At 40.4% G+C, this 23822-nt stretch overlaps 1 protein-coding gene across 1 annotated transcript in view; it reads right to left on the bottom strand.

The window, feature by feature from the left end:
* The window catches only part of lrp2a (low density lipoprotein receptor-related protein 2a), a 357969-nt gene that overhangs the window by 221389 nt on the left and 112758 nt on the right, over nucleotides 1-23822 (bottom strand). Inside the window, 5 exon segments of the mRNA XM_051930710.1 lie at nucleotides 2817-2942; nucleotides 7151-7343; nucleotides 13418-13621; nucleotides 15772-15912; nucleotides 18989-19191. Of these exon segments, the coding sequence (XP_051786670.1) occupies nucleotides 2817-2942; nucleotides 7151-7343; nucleotides 13418-13621; nucleotides 15772-15912; nucleotides 18989-19191 (867 nt within the window).

Below are 23822 nucleotides of genomic sequence, written 5' to 3'. Positions count from 1 at the left end.
TAAATAACCAAGATGGCAGCAATAATGGTACATAAGGGTCCATAACAACAAAAGTAAACTCAAATCAAAAAAACAAATAGAAGATTCAGAATCTGGGGCTCAAGAAACATCCAAAATGAGTGTTGAGCTCCATAAATTGAGGCAGAAAAAAACATAAAAAATTAATAACGAATCCATTCATAACAGAGTCACGCTAGGTTCTGTGACTAAAGTCGATGTCACATTACATGACTTTTTGTTGAGGGGGTATGTCAGATTTACCAATCAAAGTCGCTGATCTCATTGCTGCACCGTGTCAGATTACATGATGGAAAATCACAGCCCATATCACATTTAATAATCGAGTACTGATCTCCCAGCATAATTGTGCCTGCCCCCTTTTTTGATAGCCAATAGCATTCTGGTGCTGTACCGGTGCTATATAAAGGCCACAGACTCTGCCCTTTTCTTCTTTTCTCCTTTCTGTTTCAGTACATAAAACAGGAGACATCAGACACACAAGCTTCTCTTCTACTTGTGAGGTTCAAAATATGCATATTCCTTATTCCTCGTTGCTACATTCTATGCATTGTACTTATGGCTGAATGCTTATTGGTTCTCAACTCTTGCATCCAAAGAGCCCGCCCACTCTGACCAGAGCGACCAATCAGACCTTCTTGCTTTTATCTTAGCCAGTCACAGACTAGTTGGTCTCAGTCATTGGGTATGTCATGTTAGACAGTCAGCTTCACAGGAGCTTGTAGTCGACTGCCTCTGACTGGTTAACATTATGTAAATGAAGGCAAGATTGAAAATCGCTGGAAAAGTTGCCTGATGTAATATAGCGTTTAGACTGTTAATAAACCTTGAAAACAATTTGTTTTTGGCTATCTGTTTTGACTAGTGTTTTCCTAAATTTTGACTACAATTTGGTATTGGACTTTGTTTTTCCCAACATTGACCCTACCTGTTTATTGGACAATGTATTCGTGAACCAGTGCTCTGAAGTCGCAGAACCCATAGCAAAGCAAAGATGGGTTCATGACATAATGGTAGATATTAATAACTTTTCAAATTCATTGTGAAACTAGATACAAATATAATATTCCAAATCCTTGGGTCCCAAAATGGCTAAATAGATGTACACCTTGTAAAAAATTCATACAGGATAATTCATAAAAAGAAAGAACTAAGGAAAATAACCTATCATAACAGTTTCATTCAATATAACACAAAAAGATATCTAGAAATAAATTTCACATGTCCTTAAATGCTCTTCAGCTTTACAGATATTTAAAATATATTTTCAGGATATCTCAAAATAGGCTCCTCAGTATTTTAAGAAAACTGTAATATCGAAGAATAACTTCCTGTGCATTGCAAGATATCTGAAATGCCTTCTGAAATATTACACTTTCACCTCCTATGCATTTTAAGATGTAAATTTAGTAAACGTTGCAATCCTGACCTGCTGTGGGTAGAAATTGAAAGAAGAAGTCTGTGACTACAACAACTAGGGTTACCGGGTTCGTAGTCCATGACAGGGTGAAGAGTCAAGAAGAGCCAGGTGAGGTGGTTTGTGCTCCCCTGAATGCCTCAATCGGACACAGGCCTCTGAGAGAAGACCCAGGAGCAGACCAAGCATACGTTTGAGGGTTTATATATCTCGACTAGTCTTGAAGAGTATGAGAATTTAACAGTAGGAGCCAGAAGAAGTAGCTAAGGATGTTGTGACCTTGTCTGTCTTCGGCAGAGATATCTTGAAATGCCACAAATGGAAGAGAATTCTCTTTTAATTAAATTAAACTGAGATATCTAAAAATGTATCTTAGGTACACTACTTAGTCCACACTACTACATTTTTATTTAAAAATGCAGACATTAAGTTTCCTTTTTTGCCTTTCATCCACACTACCCTGGTGTTTTTAAGTGGAGACTTGGGAAACGCACTCCAGATGCATATAGCTTGCCACTGTAGTGTGGATGTGTGAAAACAAAGAGTTTTGACAGTGCAGACTGATTGGTTTTCTGCTTATTACAGTACATGGCCCTTTCCTGATTGTGTCTCACACATTACAACGTCACCTTCCCTGAATGGTCACCTTTCACAGACGAAAACCAACTTAATGGACACAGAGAAGTTGCTTTCATGGTGCATTTGTTTCTCATCTGTATGCATCTAAATTATATTTTGTACAGTTTAATTCTGAATGAATTTGCCAAAGGAAAATAATTTACCGATTACTACAGTTTTATAGTAAATCCTGTTGCCAGCAGTATTATCATCCTTCCAAGGATTTTTCTGCCGATGCGTGAACATCCATGCCATACGAGTTTTCCGTAGTTTTAGTGTGGGCAGCAATATTTTTAAACAAAATTTAAACAATGTGGAAATGGTAGTGTGGTTGGAGATATTTTTTTCTTAAAAACAGTGTTTTTAAATAAAAATGTAGTAGACATCTCAAATATGACTCAACGTGAGGACATCTGAAAAGCATTTTAACATATTTTGATATAAAATAGCAACCAAACCATTTTAAGATATTCCAAAAGCATTTCCAGATATTTCAAAATTATTTAATGTGTAATTCATAAGATCCAAAGTGCATTTCTTAAGTTATCTTAAAATGACTAAACATATAAAATATTAATTTGAAATACCTTGAAATGCATTTGCTACTTTTGAAATAAGACACTGGCGCTGGCTCACACCATGTAGGGGAACTGAACCAGCAACCACATGGCCAGTTTTCTAAAACGCATTTTCTATTCAACTCTCAATAATATGATTCAAAGAAACATTGAATCAGATCATTTTCCATTTATTAAAAACTCACCTCCAGTCAATTGCTAGACCATTAGGCCAACCTAGAGTAGTGTTCACAATTGATGATGCGTGAGATCCATCACACCAGGCTCTCATGATTTTGGCAGGACGGAACCAATCAGTCCAAAATATGTAACTAATAATAAAGAAAAAATGTGAAAAATGATATTTGTCAAAATGTGTACAGTCTAATTAGAAGATTCAGTAAACCAGCACTTAATCTTTACATTTTTATACTCCAAAGCATTTTATACACCAGAGTGACGCAACATTATACAAACAACTAACAGCATGTCATTCAAAACCATCCATTACAGATCTTTATCCATTTTTATTCCAGCCCGTCCCAGTCCAGTTTTAAGAAGTCGCCTCTGATCACAGTGACAGACACATCCTTGTTTGTACACAAAACTCAATGCATGTGTCGATCTTAACATTTCACTGGTCAACAAGCATTTAGCTACTGGGATTCTTTCACCTGTACTTTAACAAATTTCACTTGCTGACTCCAAATCTGAAAACCGTTTTCGTCCAGCATGTCCCATTTTTTAGTTATGATGTTCCAGGTCTTGGACAACTAGGGTGACTGGACAGTAAAGGCGATGCGTTTCAGCATTTAAGAAATAAGTTTGGTCTCGAGAAAAGTGAAGCCAAAATTAAAGAAGGTGTTTTTGTTGGCCTTGAAATACGTGAGCTGATGCTTGACGATGAGTTCAAAAGGAAACTGAAGCCCACTGAATCAGCACCCTCATTCGTGCAGGTTGTCCAGAATTTTCTTGACATTCACAGAGCAGAGAATTATACTGAGCTTGTGGAGAACCTGCTGAAAGCATATCAGCTTACAGGAGCCAGAATGTCACTGAAGACGCATTTTTTACATTCTCGTCTCGACTTTTTTCCACCAAATCTAAGCATTGTCAGAGATGAGCATGGGGAAAGATTTCATCAAGATATAAAGGTGATGTAAGACCGATATCGGGAAAAATTCACTCTGAGCATGATGGGTGACTACTGTTGGTTCTTGCAAAGAGAGACGGATGTGCAGTACAAGAGCAAAAGCGAGTGCCTCCAACATTTTTGGGCACGCTGACCTCACTTTTATATTGAGGTAAATTGACATAAATATGCTTTAACGTGTTTCGGGTATCGTCTTCTGGTTTGTTTTCAGAATAAGCACATCAAAAAAAATTTGGTGGGACATAGTCCAAACTCCAGATATCGTGTTGATATATTATATTGATATTAAAAAGTGTCAAAATGTCAACGATGTGTATTTCAAAAACCTGACATGCTAGCTTAATTCTGATTTCATATATGAAATCAGTGTAAAAACATAATAAAGAGATGCTCTGAAGTTCCCAGAAGCAAACAAAAAATATTTTTTGTTGACCAGTGAAATTAGCACATAACGCTAATAAGAAGAAACAAAAGTCACCAGTAAAGCTGTAAGGTTGAAGGAAAGTGGTGCAGGTTAGTTGGATTGGTGTTGCTAAGTTGTGTGTGTGTTCACCGTGTGATGGACTGGTGCCATGTCCAAGTGCTGTCACCAGTCCATGCTAGCTTGGATGGACTGCATCTTCCCTGTGATCCTGCTGACGATATACGAGTTTGAAAATGGATGGATGGATGGAATAAAGCAGTGCTTCCCAAACTCAGTCCTGGGGACCCACTGTGTCTGCAGGTTTTTGTACCAACCAACTTCTGTTTTTATTTGGACTCCTACCTTCCAATTAAGTGAGCTGTTATTTCCTAGTGTCTGTGTTTTGGAGTCAATGGAGAAATAGCAAAACTAAGTTTGGTAAATTTTTATTAACATGTACTAAACACTTACAAGGTGACATTTTTTTTAACTTTTTAACAATTTTCAGACAGATTTTCATTCTGCTTTTCCAGGTGCTCTGACTGTTTAATTTATTATTATCTACTAATTAGTGGGTCTTACGCTAAAGTTATTGCAGTTTTTCATCATTCAGTGTTGTGTAACTGCCTATGAGTTCTGTTTGTTTTAATTATCATTATTAGGATACAATGAAGGGTGCAAACTGCACACAAAACAATAGGACAACAACAAAAGAGAGGTAAGCATTTAAAGCAAAAGTAGAAATATTTCTAAATGTTTCATAAATGTAAAAATCATGCTGCTGTGCTTTTCTAAAGGCGGAATAAGAGAAGGGAAAAAAGATCACCTAAATAAATGAGACCAATTATTAGCACCGATTGTGAATTTGGCTGGAATAAAAACCTGCAGGCACAGAGGGTCCTCAGGACTGAGTTTGGGAACCACTAGAATAAGGCATTGCTGTGAAACTAATTCAAGGCACATATTTATTGTAGCTGTAGCACACAGCTCTCTCGTCCATTCTCCAAATTAGCTTCTACCATTTTGGACCATTTTCCAGTGCTGAGTAACCTACTGCATGAACTGAAATATGTGAAGAACTGAAACACCAAGTAAAAAATCACAACTTCAGAGTTAGTGGCCAAGAGGATAGTAGAGTAGTGAGGCAGCGGTAATAATCATTGTGCCAATATGCTGTGCCATACATCTGTATTTAGTCTGTTTCTTGCTTTTATAATCTTAATTATACAACTCACAGCAATTTTAACTCATTACAAAGGACTTGAACAGCATACAGGCTTGGGCAGATTTATGGAAGATGAAATTTAATGTCAGTAAATGTAAAATACAGGGAGATTCACCCGAAAGAGGCCCCGAATATTCTATTGTAATTCCTGTTAGGATGAAGCAATCTGAACCAAAAGAGTACGCTCAATACCTTGACGTATGTGTAATCGATTGCATTACATGCGATGCTAGAAGTGGTTTCCGTTTTCTGCCAGACACATTTTGACGCGGCACTCCATGTTCCTGAATGTCTCAGCAAGCGTCTCAGGGGGAATAGCAGCAATTTCACGTTGGATGTTTTCCTTCAAATCTTCCACAGCGTGAGGCTTGTTCTGATAGACTTTTCCTTTGAGCATAAGCATACCCCAAAGGAAGAACTCTAGTGGTGTCAGATCCGGTGACCGTGGTGGCCAAAGCCCCTTTTGAAATAACCCTGTTGCCAAAGAATGACTCAATTTATGCCATTCTCCTTGCCGATGTGTGACAAGTTGCTCTATCATGCTGGAAGTGACCTTCCGTTACCTCACAATCATTCAGTTGATTCTGACATCGCTTAAAAGAATTGGTGACCCATTAGGTTCACATCATGAAGACGTGCTGCTCAATACTGCACAGCACCATCCTGATGAGAAGTCAAGTGATTGAGTGAAGGGGTATAGGTGGTACGCACCCAGAAGTTGCAAACGGAGGTTAAATGTTGCAATGACTGTCCGGCGCCTACCTCATCGGACCGACACAGTAACATCATGGCTTGTTCTAATCTCCATATACTGAGGAGCGCATTGCATGTTGTTTTGTTCAGATTGTTTCTTTCTAACAAATATTGCAGAATATTTGAGGCCTCTTTCGAGTGAATCTCCCTGTATTACATGTAGGAAGTAAAAATGTTAGGTTTGAATGCTGAAAGTACACCTGATGAGAAGGATTAAGGAGTCGTAGTGGATTCTGCACTATCAACTGCCAGACAGTGTTCAGAAGCCATTAAGAAGGCGAACAGAATGTCAGGTTATATAGCGCCTTGATGTGTGGAGCACAAGTCACAGGAGATTCTGCTCAAGCTTTATAACACACTGGTGAGGCCTCATCTGGAGTCCTGTGTGCAGTTTTGGTCTCCTGGCTACAAAAAGGACACAGCAGCACTAGAAAAGGTCCACAGAAGAGCAACTAGGCTGATTCAGGGGTACAGGGGAATGAGTTATGAGGAAAGATTAAAAGAGCTGAGCCTTTGTAGTTTAAACAAAAGAAGATTAAGAGGTGACATGACTGAAGTGTTTAAAATTATGATGGGGATTAGTTGAGACGGTGACTTTAAAATGAGTTCAAGAAGAACACGGGGACACAGTTGGGAACTTGTTCAGAGTAAATTTCTCAAAAACATTTTTCTTTACACAGAGATCCACAGACACTTGGAATAAGTGACCAAGTAGTGTGGTGGACAGGAGGACTTTAGAGACTTTCAAAACTCAACTTTTTTTTTTACAATCCTCCTGGCCACCTGACCTTACCTTCTTCTTTGTTACATACTGTATAATATTATCGCCTAATCTTGTATGTTTATGTTTTATATTAACTTCTTTTTATATCATCTTGTAAAGCACTTTGAGCTGCATTGTTTATATGAAAATGTGCTATAGAAATAAATGTTCTTGTTGTTGCTGTGGCTGAAAGAAGTTTCAATGAAAACCGACACTTTTATTTGAACAATTGGCCCAAATTACCCAATCTCAGGATGCACAACTATCGATCGGGGGCTGTTAAGGTTCTGAATAATCGCTCTTCTGGATTTATCTGCAAGCTTCATCACCGAGATGTATTGATAACGAGGGTCTGTCCAGTACAGGTTCTTCGATATCCAGTCATAAGCCAGATCTTCTACACTCTCCACCCTGTTGGCTGCAAGGGTTTCCTGGCCTAAACAGAGAAACCAGAGGTATTATTTCAAAGAGCTTAATCCTTTCATACCTTTTCACTTTTGTCCTTCTGCAACTGCTTTTCTTATAATAAGTTAGTATTATGTGCTAGGTAACACCAAAACAATGCAGTTCTCACTTGCACTTACTCTCAGAAAAGGAAACAACATTCAAATAAAAGGTTATTTAAAAAATGGATGTTTTCAACATAATAATAATAATAATAATAATACATTTTATTTATATAGCGCCTTTCCCATGCTCAAGGCACTTACAGAATATAATAAAGAACGGCATTACTAGATTACTGCAATGCTCATCTATCAGGACTACCCAAGAAGGACGTAAGTCGGCTACAGCTTGTCCAGAATGCAGCAGCAGCAGCAGCAGCAGCAAGAATTCCAACCAAAAGGAAAAAATATGATTGTATATCCCCAATACTAATATCTTTACATTGACTAAAAAGTGTCCCTTAGAAACAATTTTAAAATTCTTCCACTTGTATATAAGGCTCTCTTGTCCCTCACTACATCTCAGAATGCCTGTTTCTTTATGTACCAAATTGCAGTCTTAGATCTGCAAATTCTGGTTTGCTCGTTATTCCAAGATCAAAGCATTAAAAAATTTTAATTTGGAATAATTTACTAATAAAAAAACACCAAATCTGTAGAACATTTCAAAAAACTTCTTAAAACCCAGTAATACAGTGATCTGATTAATAGTTTACCTCCTTGATTTGTTAATAAGGACCCAGCATTAATACATTGCTTTTTTATGGTTTTTGTCTGCCATCCTGTGTGGTGGCACTATATGCCACCCACACCTGCTCAAAGCACTCTGTTCTGAAGTCACCTGGGGCACTGGAGGAAACCATGAGGCCGTGGAGACATTTATTGTTGACTGTGCTAACTGCATCAATTGTGCCCAGTGGAGGGTGGGCGACCAGCTGGCCGAGGTCATTCTGACTTCTACGATGAAGAAACTGATTATTATCAGACTTAACTATTTGATTTCCTCGTTTCTATCTTTTGACTGTGACCCTCCAGAAGTTATTTTTTCTCTTATGGCCCATCGTAGGAGTTTTTTGTTTTCCTCTCCTCTTTGTCAGCTGGTCAAACAATCACATTCAAGAATCAAGAACTTCATGTACATCCTACATCAATGGAAACTGTTAAGGACTCTTGTATTTGCTTTTGTATCTTTTCATTAGCTTTAATAACATCAAACTGTTTCTACTCAATGGGTTGCCATGTACATATGCCTAGGTAAAATGTACATATATACTGTATAGATTTGTTTTTATATATATTAATTAGATCTGGTTGTTCTATTGTCAACCTTAAGGTATAAATATTTAATTAGAAAACCCTTTTCTGATAAAAGTGAAGGTTTGTTTTGCACTTTAGTGCTTAACAATAACAATAGTATTCTTATATTTATTAGAATTATCATAATATTAATTAATGATAATAATCCAATTAAATGTGGTCTATCTTTGTTTTTGTTAATTAATCTGTGGAAAGCACCTTGAGTTGCATGTAAATGTATGATGTAGGCGCTATATAAATAAAATTATTATTATTATTATTATTATTCTGCGGTGGGTTGGCACCCTGCCCGGGATTGGTTCCTGCCTTGTGCCCTGTGTTGGCTGGGATTGGCTCCAGCAGACCCCCCGTGACCCTGTGTTCGGATTCAGTGGGTTGGATAATGGATGGGTGGATGGATTATTATTATTATTATTATTATTATTATTAGACTTAAAGATTACTTATGTCATCTTCCTCTTCTTGATTGCGCACACCCGTTCATTTCTCGCTAAATAAATTAAACATTTGCATGATGTGGTGTTGAATTGCACCTCACTGTGTTACACAAATTAAAATATTTGCACATATTACTGTTGTGTGAATAAAATCCCCATTTGCACATTGTTTTCCTATTGTCAAAATCCAACTTGGGCAAAACGGTGGCACAGTGGGTAGCCCTGCGTGGAGTTTGCATGTTCTCCTCATGTCTGTGTGGGTTTCCTCCCACAGTCCAAAGACATGCAGGTTAGGTGCATTGATGATTCTAAATTGTCCCTAGTGTGTGCTTGGTGTTTGGTTGTGTGTGGGTGTGTGTGGGTGTGTGTGTGTGTGTGCGCCCTGCCAGGGGTTTGTTTCCTGCCTTGCGCCCTATGTTGGCTGGAATTGGCTCCAGCAGACCCCCGTGACCCTGTAGTTAGGATATAGCGGGTTGGATAATGGATGGATGGAAAATCCAACTTGCTGGTTCTTGTCTTGTATCAAACAAAATATCATTGTCATATTCTTGTATTGGGTCAGTCAAATCCTGCTACTCCATTCCTGTGTTACATCAATCAAAGTTCCATTAGTACATAACTGTTAGTCAGTCAGTTCTTTTCTAGCCCACTTTGTCCTGAAGAGGGTTGAGGGGTCTGCTGGAGCTTATCATAGCTGGCATAGTGTGCAAGGCAGGAACAAACCCTGGACGGGGCTCCAGTCCATCGCAGGACAAACACACACCCAAACCACCCACTAGAGTCAATGTAGGAAATGCCAGTCCACCTAACGATAGAGATAGATAGATAGATAGATAGATAGATAGATAGATAGATAGATAGATAGATAGATAGATAGATAGATAGATAGATAGATAGATAGATAGATAGATAGATAGATAGATAGATAGATAGATAGATAGATAGATAGATAGATAGATAGATAGATAGATACTTTATTAATCCCAATGGGAAATTCACAAAACCAGCATGTCTTTGGACTGTGGGAGGAAACCCACACAGACATGAAGAGAACATGTAAATTCCATGCAGGGAAGGACCCAGGTCTCCTTACTGTAAGACAGAAGCGCCACCGATGTGACAGCAGGCCATCCCTGTACATAATTGTGTTATGTCAATTACAATCCCGCTCATGTGCATCACAATCCTACTTGCTTACTCTTGTGTAGTGTGTATTGAAACCCTATTGACACATCCTTTCAAAAATCAAAATGCCAGTCCGAAATATGTGACTATATGCTATTGCGTTGCATCAGTTAAATTCTTGCTTGTTTGTTGTTATTGTGCAGGAATCAAAATCCTATCAACATACCCTTGAATTGTGCAAATCAAAATTCTGTTTGAATTTCTTGAGTTGAGGGAGTTCAAATTCTCAGATTTTATTTTATTTATGCTGCTGAATGATGTGCAAACAACCCCTCGCTTTTACAACTTGTGTCTGCTTCAAGTACTGACTCACATGGCACACTTACCCTTTTCTGCGTCTTTATGTTTTTTGGTATTGACATCCTGAGTAAGATCTCCGCGTCCTCCAGAGGAAACAGAACATCTACCTCCACATGTCTGGTATATCAGTTTGTTGTTCTCTGTACCAAACACGTCTTTTCTCAGAAATTTCAATTCTCCCTGAAATTCTCTTTGTTAAACGTGTGCAAGCGTGTAGTCCGATTGACGGATTATCAGGCTAAAGCAAGCTGACATCGATTTGAGTGCAGTTATATCACACTTGTGCAGTTCATAGTTCATAAATACTGAATATCTGATTGGTCTGATATTGTCTGTTTTAAATGTAGTGAGAAGTCAAGCAAAATGACACCTTTTATTGGCTAAGTAAAAAGATTAGAATACGCAAGCTTTCGAGGCAACTCGGGCCCCATCTTCAGGCAATAGAAGTGATGTGATTGATGGTTTTAATACATTGAAGAATGTACACTCCAGAGTGTCTTTACTACAATGACTGGCACACTACTGTGGGGGTGAATTAAGAAATGAGTCCCATTTAAAATACAGGACAAATTAGGATTTTTAAAAAACAGATCGAATAAATAAATAAATCGAGCAAGATATATGGGACCTCCTCTGGAAATATAGGATGTCTGGTAACCCTAGATAAAATAATCTAAGGTGGAAGAATGAAAAGAGTAAGAAGCCATTAAATTAAATAAGATTTGTTACTGACAAGGATTAGTTTGTAATTCAGCAATCGGGTTGGAACAAAAACCTGCAACCACTGCAGCCATCTAGGACAGACTTTGCAGACCCCTGCTCTAGAATATACTTTCGGCACGACACCAAAACGTTTATTCGTTTCGAGTTCTTTTCCCTAAAATTTGTTTCAAATGAGCTTAACGTTCTCCTCACAACATTCGCATCTTTATAGTCTGCAGATTTGCCATTTCTGTACAATGAATCTGTTTTCAGACGTCTCGTATCGGGATTGATAACATATGCTATGGTTATGTGGCACACTCAAAAAAAAAAAAAAAAAGAGTGGCCACAATAGTTTTTCTTATTAATGTAATAAATCGCCAAAAGTGAATACTATTTGGTAAACAAAGGGTCCCTGTTGTCGATTGGACCATGAAAACGGAGTGTGGCATGAGCAGTAATTGGTAGGAACGTGTTTCACACTGAAGTGGTTCCGTCAGGGTTGCAGTAAAGGGACGGACTTCGGCGCACCCCTCAGACACAACTTGGACAACAAACTGAAAGCGGTGTGCTGTCATTGCTGCTCCACTTTACCTATTTCACAGGTTAGTGTACAATAAATTGGAATATTTTACGTTTTAACTTTGACTTTATTGAATGTGAATAAAGAGACGCAACTTGGACAACAAACTGAAAGCGGTGTGCTCTCATTGCTGCTCCACTTTATCTATTTCACAGGGCCAAAGACCTGGATTATGTCACCATTGTGGGCCAGTGGAGTTCAGTTCCAGACCTGGTTGACGTAACTTATCCTCTGGTGGAGGCGAAGTTCGCGTACACTTCGGGATTTGCTACTTTCATTATTTCTGTTGCTGTGGCCCACTAGATGGCTGGGGAGGAGAGAGATCACAGCTATTAACAGTTACAATTTCTGAATCAGTCAAAGCAATTCAGGGACACTGGCCACAAAATTTAAGTGTGAGAATTATCATGGTGTGCCAGATGAGTTCTCAGTAGGCTGTGCCCCTTTTCCAGAGGATGACAGGAGGTACTTCTTACAGTGCATTGTGGTGCCCAGATGGGGGTGGTACCCAGCCGGGACGCCCGAGAAGACCGGAGGAGGGCTTGTGCCTCCTCCAGACCTCGAGGGGGCGACCGCTCTGGGGGCCATGGGTACAGAGCTGGGAAGCTCGACCCTGTAGGGGCCCGTGGTCACCGCCAGGGGGGCACCTCAATACCTGGAGGACCCTGGACCTCAGCACTTCCGCCACACCAGGAAGTGCTGGGGGAAGAGGAACAGGGACACCCGGAGTGCCTCCGGGGATACAGCCGGCACTTCCACCACACAGGGGCATGTCGGTGGGAGATTTCCGGGGATGCACCTGGAGCACATCCGGGTGCTTATTTAAAGGGGCCGCCTCCCTTCAGAGGAGGACTTGAGTTGGGAGCGTAGTTAGACGAGGTCTCTGGAGGGGAGAAGGAGGCGGTCTGAAGACTGAGAGAGAAGGCATTGTGTTGGCCAAGGACTCTGGGGTATTGGGGTTTGTGAGAGTGACTTTGTGTAATGGAGAAATCTAACGTGTCTGCCTTTCTGTGTCCGGGTCATATTCCACATAATACAACACCTTAGCAGCAGCTTGTTACATGCCTGAAATCCTGTTCAAATGTGATTTCGTGATTAACAGTTCTGTTTGTACCTTAGTTTTTGTTACATTGCCTCACTTCTTATTCTTGTAATCCCCTTGTTTTAATATAATGGTTGGCTTTTGGCCATCCTTGCAGATTCCCATCTGGTATGGCAATATCTGCTGTATGCAGATGTATGCAAATCCAGCCAGAAATTGTCGACTGAAACTAAACTAATGGTATCTTGTGAGACTTTTAGGTGATGATGATGATGTTCATCTTGTTTAACACTTACAAAAAACAATTGCCAATAAAAATGGGTCCTCATTGCTGCTGACTACATTTTATTTCACACACCAAACACAGGAAAACAAATTTTTATGATTAAAAACATTCAAGTGGAAGAACAAGGTAAGTAGGTGAGTGATATGTACAATTTTGCCACTTAAGCAGTCCTTAATGTACTCTACCATAAGTACGAGAATTTGACCACCAACCTGTTCCGTCAAGTTTCTGTTTGTAAATCACATCCCTTGCTGTGTCAGAAAAGAAAATGGTCTCATCTTCTGCGCTGTAATCGACTCCCACAAAATAGGAAGGGCTGTGAATAATAGGCAGGACAACGTCTTCCTGAGTCGAGAGGTTAAAGGGTATCCCCCGTATTGCCAACTGGGATGAAAACAGCAGGAACTGACTGAGAGCTGCCAAAAGGGACAAACAAAAAATGAAAACACTGGTGGAGAAGCCCTTGACATAATGGCAGATACTATACAATAAAGACAATCCATTTCTGCGATCTGTTTGTGGATCCCATAAAACAAATCCAGGCTATTCATTTCACGATTGATTTTTACAACCTTAGAGAATACTCCACCCAAAAATGATATATATATTTTGTGTGTGTTACTTACCCCTTGTGTTTTGTAGTGATGACGAGCAAAATATTTAATCTCGTATTCATGGATAACAAAAATGAAAATGTTTATGATATAATGCAATCCAATGGTGACCTATGCTTTACAATGGCAAATGACACAAAAAACGGCCATGGGAAAAAGAAAAAAAACCTCACATGACTCGTGTCAGATAATGTCAACTATCCAGTCGTTTGCTCACAACATGCAAAACACATGCAGTTTTTGCTAAAAAATTGTTAAATCCTATTTATATTGCTGATGTTATAAAGTGGTTGATGATGCTGTTGGAATGCAATTTATACTTAGGGCTGAGGGCCTTAGAGAAAGAATGGGGAAATAATGTTATAGAAATTTCCGTAACCAGCCACATTAATAAATCTTGTGTTAATATTGCTATTATTATTATTATTATTTCACAAAGCCTCAAATGTTTTCTGACTCTTGGAGGGCCCTTTAAGGTTTCTTTTATTCGGTGCAGCTCCACATGGCTAATTGTTATGCATTTGGGCCATACTGCCTTTGTTACACCAGTGTTTTTCGACCTTTTTGTTTCCGTGACCCAGTTTTGCCTTTTGAAACTTTTCAAAGCATCTCCTTGATGAACCAAGCACATTTGGGGATCCCCTTTGGTGAAACGAGCTCACTTAAAAATATATTGTGCAGTGTTGGTGATTATTTAGGCCTGTGTTTCTTAAACTTTTTTTTGTTGCGACCCAATCTTGCCCTTTTTAGTGTCTTTGACATTCCTTGTTGAATGCAGGGATGATCGTCAGTGCTGGGAGAATCAGAGCCGATCCATAGAGCGGTTGGCAGTTGGCGTCCCCTTTGGAGAACTGCAGACAATCATCAGTTGTGGGTTGATTAAGGAAGATAGTTGGGAGCATCTGTGAACCATTACCATCAAATACTACAATAACTCAGGGCCTAACAGTGGATACTCGTGACCCATTTTGTATCGAGACCCATAGTTTAAGAAATGTTGGCTTAGGCAAAACCAAACCGATTCACATATGAACCAACAACGGCAAGATACGACCCACCAATGGCATGACCCAATGTTTGAGGAACACTTCCTTACATGGACCAGGTGTTTGGACACCGAGACTTGAATATCGGTTTGTGAAACTTCGTATCAGCAGAACCACACCACACCCACAGAGCCTGAATTGCAATAACCTGTCCACTCTGTAACCAACATAAAGCCAATCTGATATACAGCCAAATGGCCGGTCCTAAATGGACCTGTAAGTTGGCGCATAACTGTAAGTACTTCTGGATAAATCAGCACACCTCATAAATGGGAAATGCACATGGAACTGATTTTTTTAATTAAAGATCTGCCTTTTCTCATCTTTCATTGGTCAAAAGGTCTGTGTTCGAGGTAAAATGTCAGTCTAAGGTGATTTGTGTTTTCCACTTATGATGTGTGCTGATTTTTAAACAATATTTTAGGAATAAATGTATGGGTTTTGGATGCTGTGAGAAAACAACTGGATTTTAGACATGTGCATTCTGTGACATGAGCAACTTGACATTTGTTTCTTTTTCATGGATGTTTCTTATATCATTTGCTGTTTTACAGAATTGGTCACCATTGAGCTGTAATATATCATAAACTTTTTTTTATCTTCATTCTCCAAGAAAATGAAAAATGAAAAATTTTTATTGCTCATTGGTAGACAGTAGAATTTTAAGAACTTTCAAAAATGTAGTGGATAGCGCTGGCAAGTTGTGTTGGGCTGAATGGCCTGCTCTCGTCGAAATTGTTCTAATGTTCTAATCTCTACAAAACACACTGGGTTAGAAACATATAAAAAGTATCATTTTTGGGAGGAGTATTCCTTGAAGGCCAGTATATCTGAAGGTGTCCACTCTAAATTTACACTAAAGCTTAGCATCCTAATAATTAAATTGTACATATTAGTTTCACTTACCAACACAACGCTTTCCATCAGGATGAAGGTCAAAGCCCATTCGACATTTACACCGGTATCCGAGACCATCATTGTCTGTCCTGTGACTCAGAACGCAGATCTGCTCACAGCCTCCTTTATTATTGCCACAAGGATTTCTCACTTTTGACATAAAAAAGCCCAATCAAAACACATTTTCTTGTTAATCCTCAAACAGCTACACCACAGATACACTGCCACATCATATAGTGCCCATTAGAGTTTTCAGTTTAGCAGATTCATTGAACTTTAACAAATTTTGACCCTTAGTTTTGTGGTTTGGTGCCCTGCTGCTGTTAACTGTACTGCCAGTGAGGCGTGAATCATGTGCTGCAAACTTGCTTTTAGTAATCTGTGTCTCCTGTGTCAGTCCACCCTGTATTGCAGTGCCACTGTACATTTCTGTGCCACTGGGACTAGAAACAAATGTTTTCCTTTGTGCTATAAATTATACCGCTCAAAAAAATTAAGGAAACACTTAATCATCACAGTCTATCACCAAGTCATTTAAGCTTCAGGGATATCAATCTGTCCAATTAGGAAGCATAAGCGATTGTGAGTCAAGTAGTGAAAAAAGCATTATATAAATATGAAGAATTAATATTATTATTATTATTATTATTATTATTATCAGCCTCACCTGCTTTGGCACAAATGAAAGTGACAAGGAGTGCACTGGAGAGGCAACACCAAGACAAGCCCCAAAAAGTGGAATGGTGGCCACAGACAATTATTGCTCTCTCCATATCCTTCTTGACTGATCCTCCTCTAGTTTTGTGTTTTGTCCTTGTCACTACTGGTAGCATGAGGCGGAACTTGAAGCCATTTCAGGATGCAGAGATAGTCCAGTTCTTCCAGAATGGCACATCCATACGTGCTGTCAGTGTATCCCAGCACAGTCTCATGAGTATGGCAGAGATACCAGGAGACAAGCTGTTACAAAAGGAAAGCTGGACAGGGCCGAAGAAGGGCATCAACCCAGCAGTAGGTCTGGCATCTGCTCCTTTGTGTGAGGAGGAACACTGCTAGAGCCCTACAAAATGACCTGCAGCTGGCCACTGGTGTGCATGTTTCTGACCCAACTGCCACAAACAGACTCCATGAGGGTAGCATGAGAGCCTGAAGACCTCTATTGGGACCTGTGCTCACATCCCATCACCATGTAGCTTGATTGGCATTCGCCAAAGTATACACAATTCTCAGCTCTGCCATTGGCGCCCCATTCACTTCACAGAAGAGAGCAGGTTCACACTGAGCACATCTGACAGAGTCTGGAGATGTTGTGGTGAACGTTATGCAGCCTAGAACAACATCCAAAATGACCGGCTTGGCGGTGGGTCAGCAATGTCCTGGGGAGGAATATATTTGAGGGTCTCACAGACCTCCTTGTGCTAGGCAATGGCACCCTGACTGCTGATCCTTAGAGAGATTGTCAGACCTTAGGTTGCAGTTTTCTTTGGGTTCTTACTGGTGCCCAGCCTCATGTGACCAGAGTGTGTAGACAGTTCCTGAATGATGAAGGCATTGATGCCATTGACTGGCCTGCACTCCCCCACCTCTTCTCATGTAATGGCCCATCTCCTGGTATCTCCTCCATGCTCTTGAGACCTTCTTGTGATGGCAGGTATGGATGTGCCCTACTGGAGGAGCTCCACTACCTGTGCAATCTGAATGAGCTGCAGGTACCACCTCATGCTACCAGAAGGACAGGGACAAAACGTAAAACTAGAGAAGAATCAGTCAGGAAGGATAAGAAGAGAGCAATATTGTCTGTGGCCCCCTTTCCCTTTTTAGAGGGGGTTTGTCTTGCCGTTGCCTCCCCAGGGTACATGTTGTCATCTTCATTTGCACCAAAGCAGGTGAAGTTGATTCCATTGTATGATTATCCCTGAAGCTTAGATGACTTGCTGTTAGACTGGGATGACTAAGTGTTCCCTTAATTTCTTTGAGAAATATATAATAACAAAAAATTGGCTTGAATGTAACGAAGGTTTACCAAAGAAGGACATGGGCATTTTAAAGGGTTTTTGGAAACTGAAGGTGTTAAGGTGAAGATGCTGTTCTCTCCTGCTCCAGGACATGATACTCATACAATGGAATCAGAAATTATTCAGATCCCTTCACGTTTCTCACATTTCATTATATTGCAGCCTTGTGCTAAAATTGTTATAAATTATTTTTTTTCTTACATCAAGCAACATTCAACGCCCTGGTATGACAAATCAAAAACAGGATTTTAGAAATTTTTGCAAATTTATTAAAAATAAACAACCTAATGACTCAACTATTCAGACCCTGAAATACTGAGAAAGATTATTTCAGCCAGGAGAAGGAATAATATGAATGCCCAAACTTTAGCGTTTGGAAATGTATTTTATGGACACTGAAAACATGTGTGAAGCAAATAACATGCGTATGCTGACAAAGCGTGACGTACCTGCTGTCACACACGTGTGCATGGGAGGCAGCTAAAGGGCTTGAGTAAGGCCAATTCCGCATCAGACCGGGATGTGGCAGAGTGCACTGACGCTTTTTCTCCCTTTCCTGCAGACCATTCACGGGAGATTTCACCTGGCCCTCTTGACATCACTTCCGGGTCCGAGACTATGGAAGATGACCTTGCTGGCTCCAGCCCCTTTGATGTTACGTCCGGGCTCGAGCCTATGGCTGAAGAACCTTATGAGCCCGACCCCTTTGACCTCACTTCCCGTCTTCCCCTTTCTGTTTTAGACTCGGTTTTCTGCACATTAGTGCTGTGTAACATTTTTACGATTTTGCAGCCAGAATACCAATTATACGGGTGGCTGCCCCAAATCTTGCTATGACTTGTGGTCAAGTTTGTGACACTGCACAGACCACAAAAGCCTTAACGGTAACCCGGTTATGGATTCACATGGCCACACGATTGGATTATTCACAGAGAAATAGACTTCTGCTAATCAGGTTTCTCAGAGGCCAATAACTTGTTTCCCCCAATCAGAATGAGAGTTTATATGACACTTTAGAAATTGGGTTTCTGTGAATAATCACATTATTGAAGCACATGTAAATGGTTGATATCTTTTGTTCACCAGCCATTCAATGGACAGACCCCCGATTCAGTGCTGTTTTTGGCCTAATAACCAGTGCTGCCAGGGTATACTCGAGGCTCCCATGACTTGAATTGTCTTAACTGATTTTAAAAAATGTATCTACTCACCAAAAGGCTGTCGTAGGGAATGGTAGACCGTCACACCATAGGGTGTTAGAGGGGAAGGAAAGACGACTTGTGGGCTGCTCTCAGAGAATTTATTAGCCCTCATTACTGCCATCCTGGTCCAGTCAGTATAATAGACATAATGCTCAAACATGCTTAGTCCAAAGGGGTGGGGAATTAATGAACCGCCATACATCACAGTTTTCCTAAGGGAAAAAATAAATAAAACAGATGATGAATAAAGGTAACATGTCATGATCATCATGCTCTAGCTGGATGTAAAATGACTGACAGGACACTTGAATGAACATACACATGTTTGGAAGTCACTTTGGATAAAGGCGTCAGCCCAAAATAATAATAAATAAGACACCGTGTAAGTATTAAATCAGTCAAACCTTGTGGTCAATGATTTAATTTTTATATTACAAACTGACAGATGAGATTAGACAGGAGTCCCCATGGACTGTGATGTTTACTGATGACATTGTGATCTGTAGCGATAGTAGGGAGTAGGTTGAGGAGACCCTGGAGAGGTGAAGATACTGTATGCTCTGGAGAGGAGACGAATGAAGGTCAGTATGAACAAGACATAATACATGTGTGTGAATGAGAGGGAGGTCAGTGGAATGGTGAGGATGCTGGGAGTAGAGTTGGCAAAGGTGGAGGAGTTTAAATACTTGGGATCAACAGTACAAAGTAATGGGGATTGTGGAAGAGAGGTGAAAAAGAGAGTGCAGGCAGGGTGGAGTTGGTGGAGAAGAGTGTCAGGAGTAATTTGTGACAGATGGGTATCAGCAAGAGTGAAAGGGAAGGTCTACAGGACGGTAGTGAGACCAACTATGTTATATGGGCAGGAGACGGTGGCACTGACCAGAAAGCAGGAGACAGAGCTGAAGGTGGCAGAGTTAAAGATGCTAAGATTTGCATTGAGTGTGATGAGGATGGACAGGATTAGAAATGAGGACATTAGAGGGTCAGCTCAAGTTTGGGGTAGGTAGACAAAGTCAGAGAGGCGAGATTGTGTTGGTTTGGACACGTGCAGAGGAGATATGCTGGGTATATTGGGAGAAGGATGCTAAGGATAGAGCTGCCAGGCAAAAGGAAAAGAGGAAGGTCTAAGTGAAGGTTTATGGATGTGGTGAGAGAGGACATGCAGGTGATGGGGGTGACAGAACAAGATGCAGAGGATAGAAAGATATGGAAGGAGATGATCCGCTGTGGCAACACCTAACGGGAGCAGCCGAAAGAAGAAGGAGAAGATTACAAACTGCATGTAGGTTTGCAAAGCTTAAATACATTATCAGACTAACAGACTCAGAAGCAGAATAAAGTGAAAGCTGGAGTGCGAGAAGAAACAGGAATGCAGTGTTGACAGCTGTCAAGAAGAGCTTGGAAAAAACTCAGACAAGTTCAGAAGCACCAATGTGATCAAATTACACCCGGACTAATAATTTTCCATATTGTAGAAGGAAGCCCTGATGAGGATTGAGTCAGCCAATTCAGTTGAGGCCAATACAAGACACCTCATATACAGACTGTTTGGCCACCAGGGGATTCATGGAGCCATACAGTAGAAACTTGCAGTTTGATTAAGAAATGCCGTGGATTCAGAAAGTATGCAGAGCCTTGCACTTTTTATAAATTTTGCCTTGTACTAAAATTATTTTTATCCTCATCAAGGAACACTCAAAAACCCAAAATGATAAAAGCAAAAATTGGATTTCAGAAACTTCCATCCATCCATTATCCAACCCGCTATATCTTAACTACAGGGTCATGGGGGTCTGCTGCAGCCAATCCCAGCCAACACAGGGCACAAGGCAGGAAACAAACCCCGGGCAAGGTGCCAGCCCACCTCAGGGTGCACACACACACACACACTAAGGACAATTTAGGCTCGCCAATGCACCTAACCTGCATGTCTTAGGACTGTGGGAGGAAACTGGAGTACCCACAGGAAACCCATGCAGACACAGGGAGAACATGCAAACTCCACGCAAGGAGGACCCGGGAAGCGAACCCAGGTCTCCTAACTGCGAGGCAGCAGCGCTTCCACTGTGCCACCCTTTCAGAAACTTATGCAAAGTTATTAAAAATAAAAAAACTGAAATATCACATTGACACAAGTATTCTGACCCTTAACATGTCAATTAATTGAAGCAGCCTTGGCAGTGACTACAGCTTGGAATCTTCTTGGGTTTGGCGTAACAAGCTTCGCACGCCTGGGATTTGGTGATTTCCTGATGTTCTGTTCTGCAGATCCTCTCAAGCTCTGTCATGCTGGATGAGGATCATTGGTGGACAGCTGTTTTCAGGTCTTCCCATTGTTCCTCAGCCCAATCCTTGCTTTCTGCTTCGGGTCCTTGTCCTGTTGAGTGGTTAGCCTTTGGCTCAGTCTGGGGTCCAGAGTGTTCTGGAGCAGGTTTTCAATAAGGACATCTCTGTACTTTGCTCCATTCAGCTGTTCCTCAGCCGTATCTAGTCTACCAGTCACAAACCCCACAGCATGATGGTGCCACCGCCATGCTTCACAGTTGGATTGGTATTGCACAAGAGTGGAGCGGTGCCTGGTTTCCTCCAGACATCTCTAACCCTTCATTACAGCAGAGAATCTTGTTTCTCATAATCTGAGGGTACTTTAGGCGCCTTTTTGCAAACTCCAAGTAGTCTTCCAAGTGTCTTATAATGAAAATAGGCTTCTATGTGGCCACTCTGTCATTAAGCCCAGATTAGAGGAGTGTTGCAATGGTGCAGGTTTTCATTAAGGACATCTCTGTACGAGCTCCTGCCACCGAAAACCAAATCCACAGCATGATGCTGCCACCTCCATGGAATGGTATTGTTCAGGTGACGAGTGACACCCGGGGTCCTCCTAACATGACACTAACCCTAATTTCATCAGACCAAAGAGTCCTTTTTAAAAACTCTAAGCAGGCTCTAAGTGTGTCTTTTACTGAGAAGAGGCTTCTGATCTCTGCTCTCATACTTACACAAATGAGAGATTTCAGTTTTTGACTTTTAATAAATTAGCAAACCATTCTGAACACATTTTAATTTTGTTCTTATATGTTATTGAGTGTAGATTGACGGGCAAAAATGGCAAATTTATAACTTAAAAATTAAACCTACAACACAATAAAATGTGTAGAAAAGTAAGGGTTCTGAAGGCTTTCTGAATCCACTGAACACTGCACACATCCAAGCCTAAGAATAAATATACATTAGTTGAGCTTGTAAAAAACTCCCTGATTAATAGATGGTTTACAGGTTTATAAGGTCATTATTTTCACTTAATGAATTATTATTATTATTATTATTATTATATAAAGAACAGTGAAATTCTTACATACATACTGTATACTAATCAATACTCAATACGACCATGCTCTCCAATTAATTTGGCCCACTTTACAGAGATCTGTTGTCACTTTGACATTAAGGAGTCTTTTTCTATCGTCACCATTTAAGTCCACTGTGATTCAGTGTTATTTAACAGCAAAATCTGAAAACTTTCAGGGAATGAATACTTTTTATTAGAACATTAGAACAATCTGGACGAGAACAGGCCATTCAGCCATACAAAGCCCACCAGTCTTATCCACTAAATTCTTCTAAAAAAAAACATCAAGTCGAGTTTTTAACTCCCTAAAGTCCTACTGTCTACCACACTACTTGGTCACTTATTCCATGGCTCTAGTTCTCTGTGTGAAAAATCAAAATTCTTAATGATTGTGTCAATTTCCCCTTAACAAGTTTCCAATTGTGTCCCTGTGTTCTTGAACTCATTTTTCTCGATCCCCTGGACTAATTCCCTTCATAATTTTAAACACTTCAGTCAGGTCTCCTCTTAATCTTCTTTTGTTTAAACTGTAAAGGCTCAGCTCTTTAAATCTTTCCTCATAACTTGAGCCCCTCAATCGGCCTAGTTGCTCTTCTCTGGACCTTTTCTAGTGCTGCTATGTCCTTTCTGTAGCCAGGAGACCAAAACTGCACACATAACTCCAGATGAGGCCTCACCAGTGTGTTATAAAGCTTGAGCAGAACCTCCTGTAACTTGAACTCCACACATCAAGGCGCTATATAACCTGACATTCTGTTAACCTACTTAATGGCTTCTGAACACTGTCTGGCAGTTGATAGTCTATTACTAGGCTCACCCGCCTTTTAAGGCGACCGACTTTCATCCTCAATTTGTGTGCGCTCCATGTGTACATCAGGCATGTAAGTGTAGGGAATGAGAACATCAAAGTGCCCATTCATAACATCTCCCGAAAACCTAAGTTTTTTTATCCCCTCGAGTGCCTGTCCAAACTTGGAGTGTAGGACTCCATAATAATATACTTGAAACTCATAGGGGAACAACTCTCCCGTTGCCATTAGCTCAGAAATGGTACCATAAGTTTGACATTTCAGTGAGATACTGAAGCTCATTTGTATAAGAGATTCCTGACGGCATCATTGTAAATGGCTGAAACCTTGACCAATTACTTATAACATGTCGTACAATGTCAGCCCAAATCTGTACCGCTAAAGACGGCGTTTCATGCACTAAATAAGCTATAGATGAGAATAAGCAAGCACCATCTCCCCTGATATTTACTACGCGGTGAGGCATTTATACTCCATCAACATTAATTATTTCCAGAGACATAATTTTGTCTATTTTTCCAGCGTATCGCGCACAAAAGCAAGGGAATGATGGGAGCACCAGAACTCTGCTCACATCGCGTCGCTTCGTACCGCAAGCCACAAGTACTAAGTCTGTGATAAGCGGAATACCGCGCTACGCTTTGTACTCATGAGACGGAAGGACAATCCCGACCGCTTTTATATA

Source organism: Erpetoichthys calabaricus, chromosome 8, assembly GCF_900747795.2.
Source record: "Erpetoichthys calabaricus chromosome 8, fErpCal1.3, whole genome shotgun sequence".
NCBI lineage: Eukaryota > Metazoa > Chordata > Cladistia > Polypteriformes > Polypteridae > Erpetoichthys > Erpetoichthys calabaricus.
The sequence above is the reverse complement of the archived record's forward strand: the minus strand, read 5'-3'. Positions and strand labels throughout refer to the sequence as shown.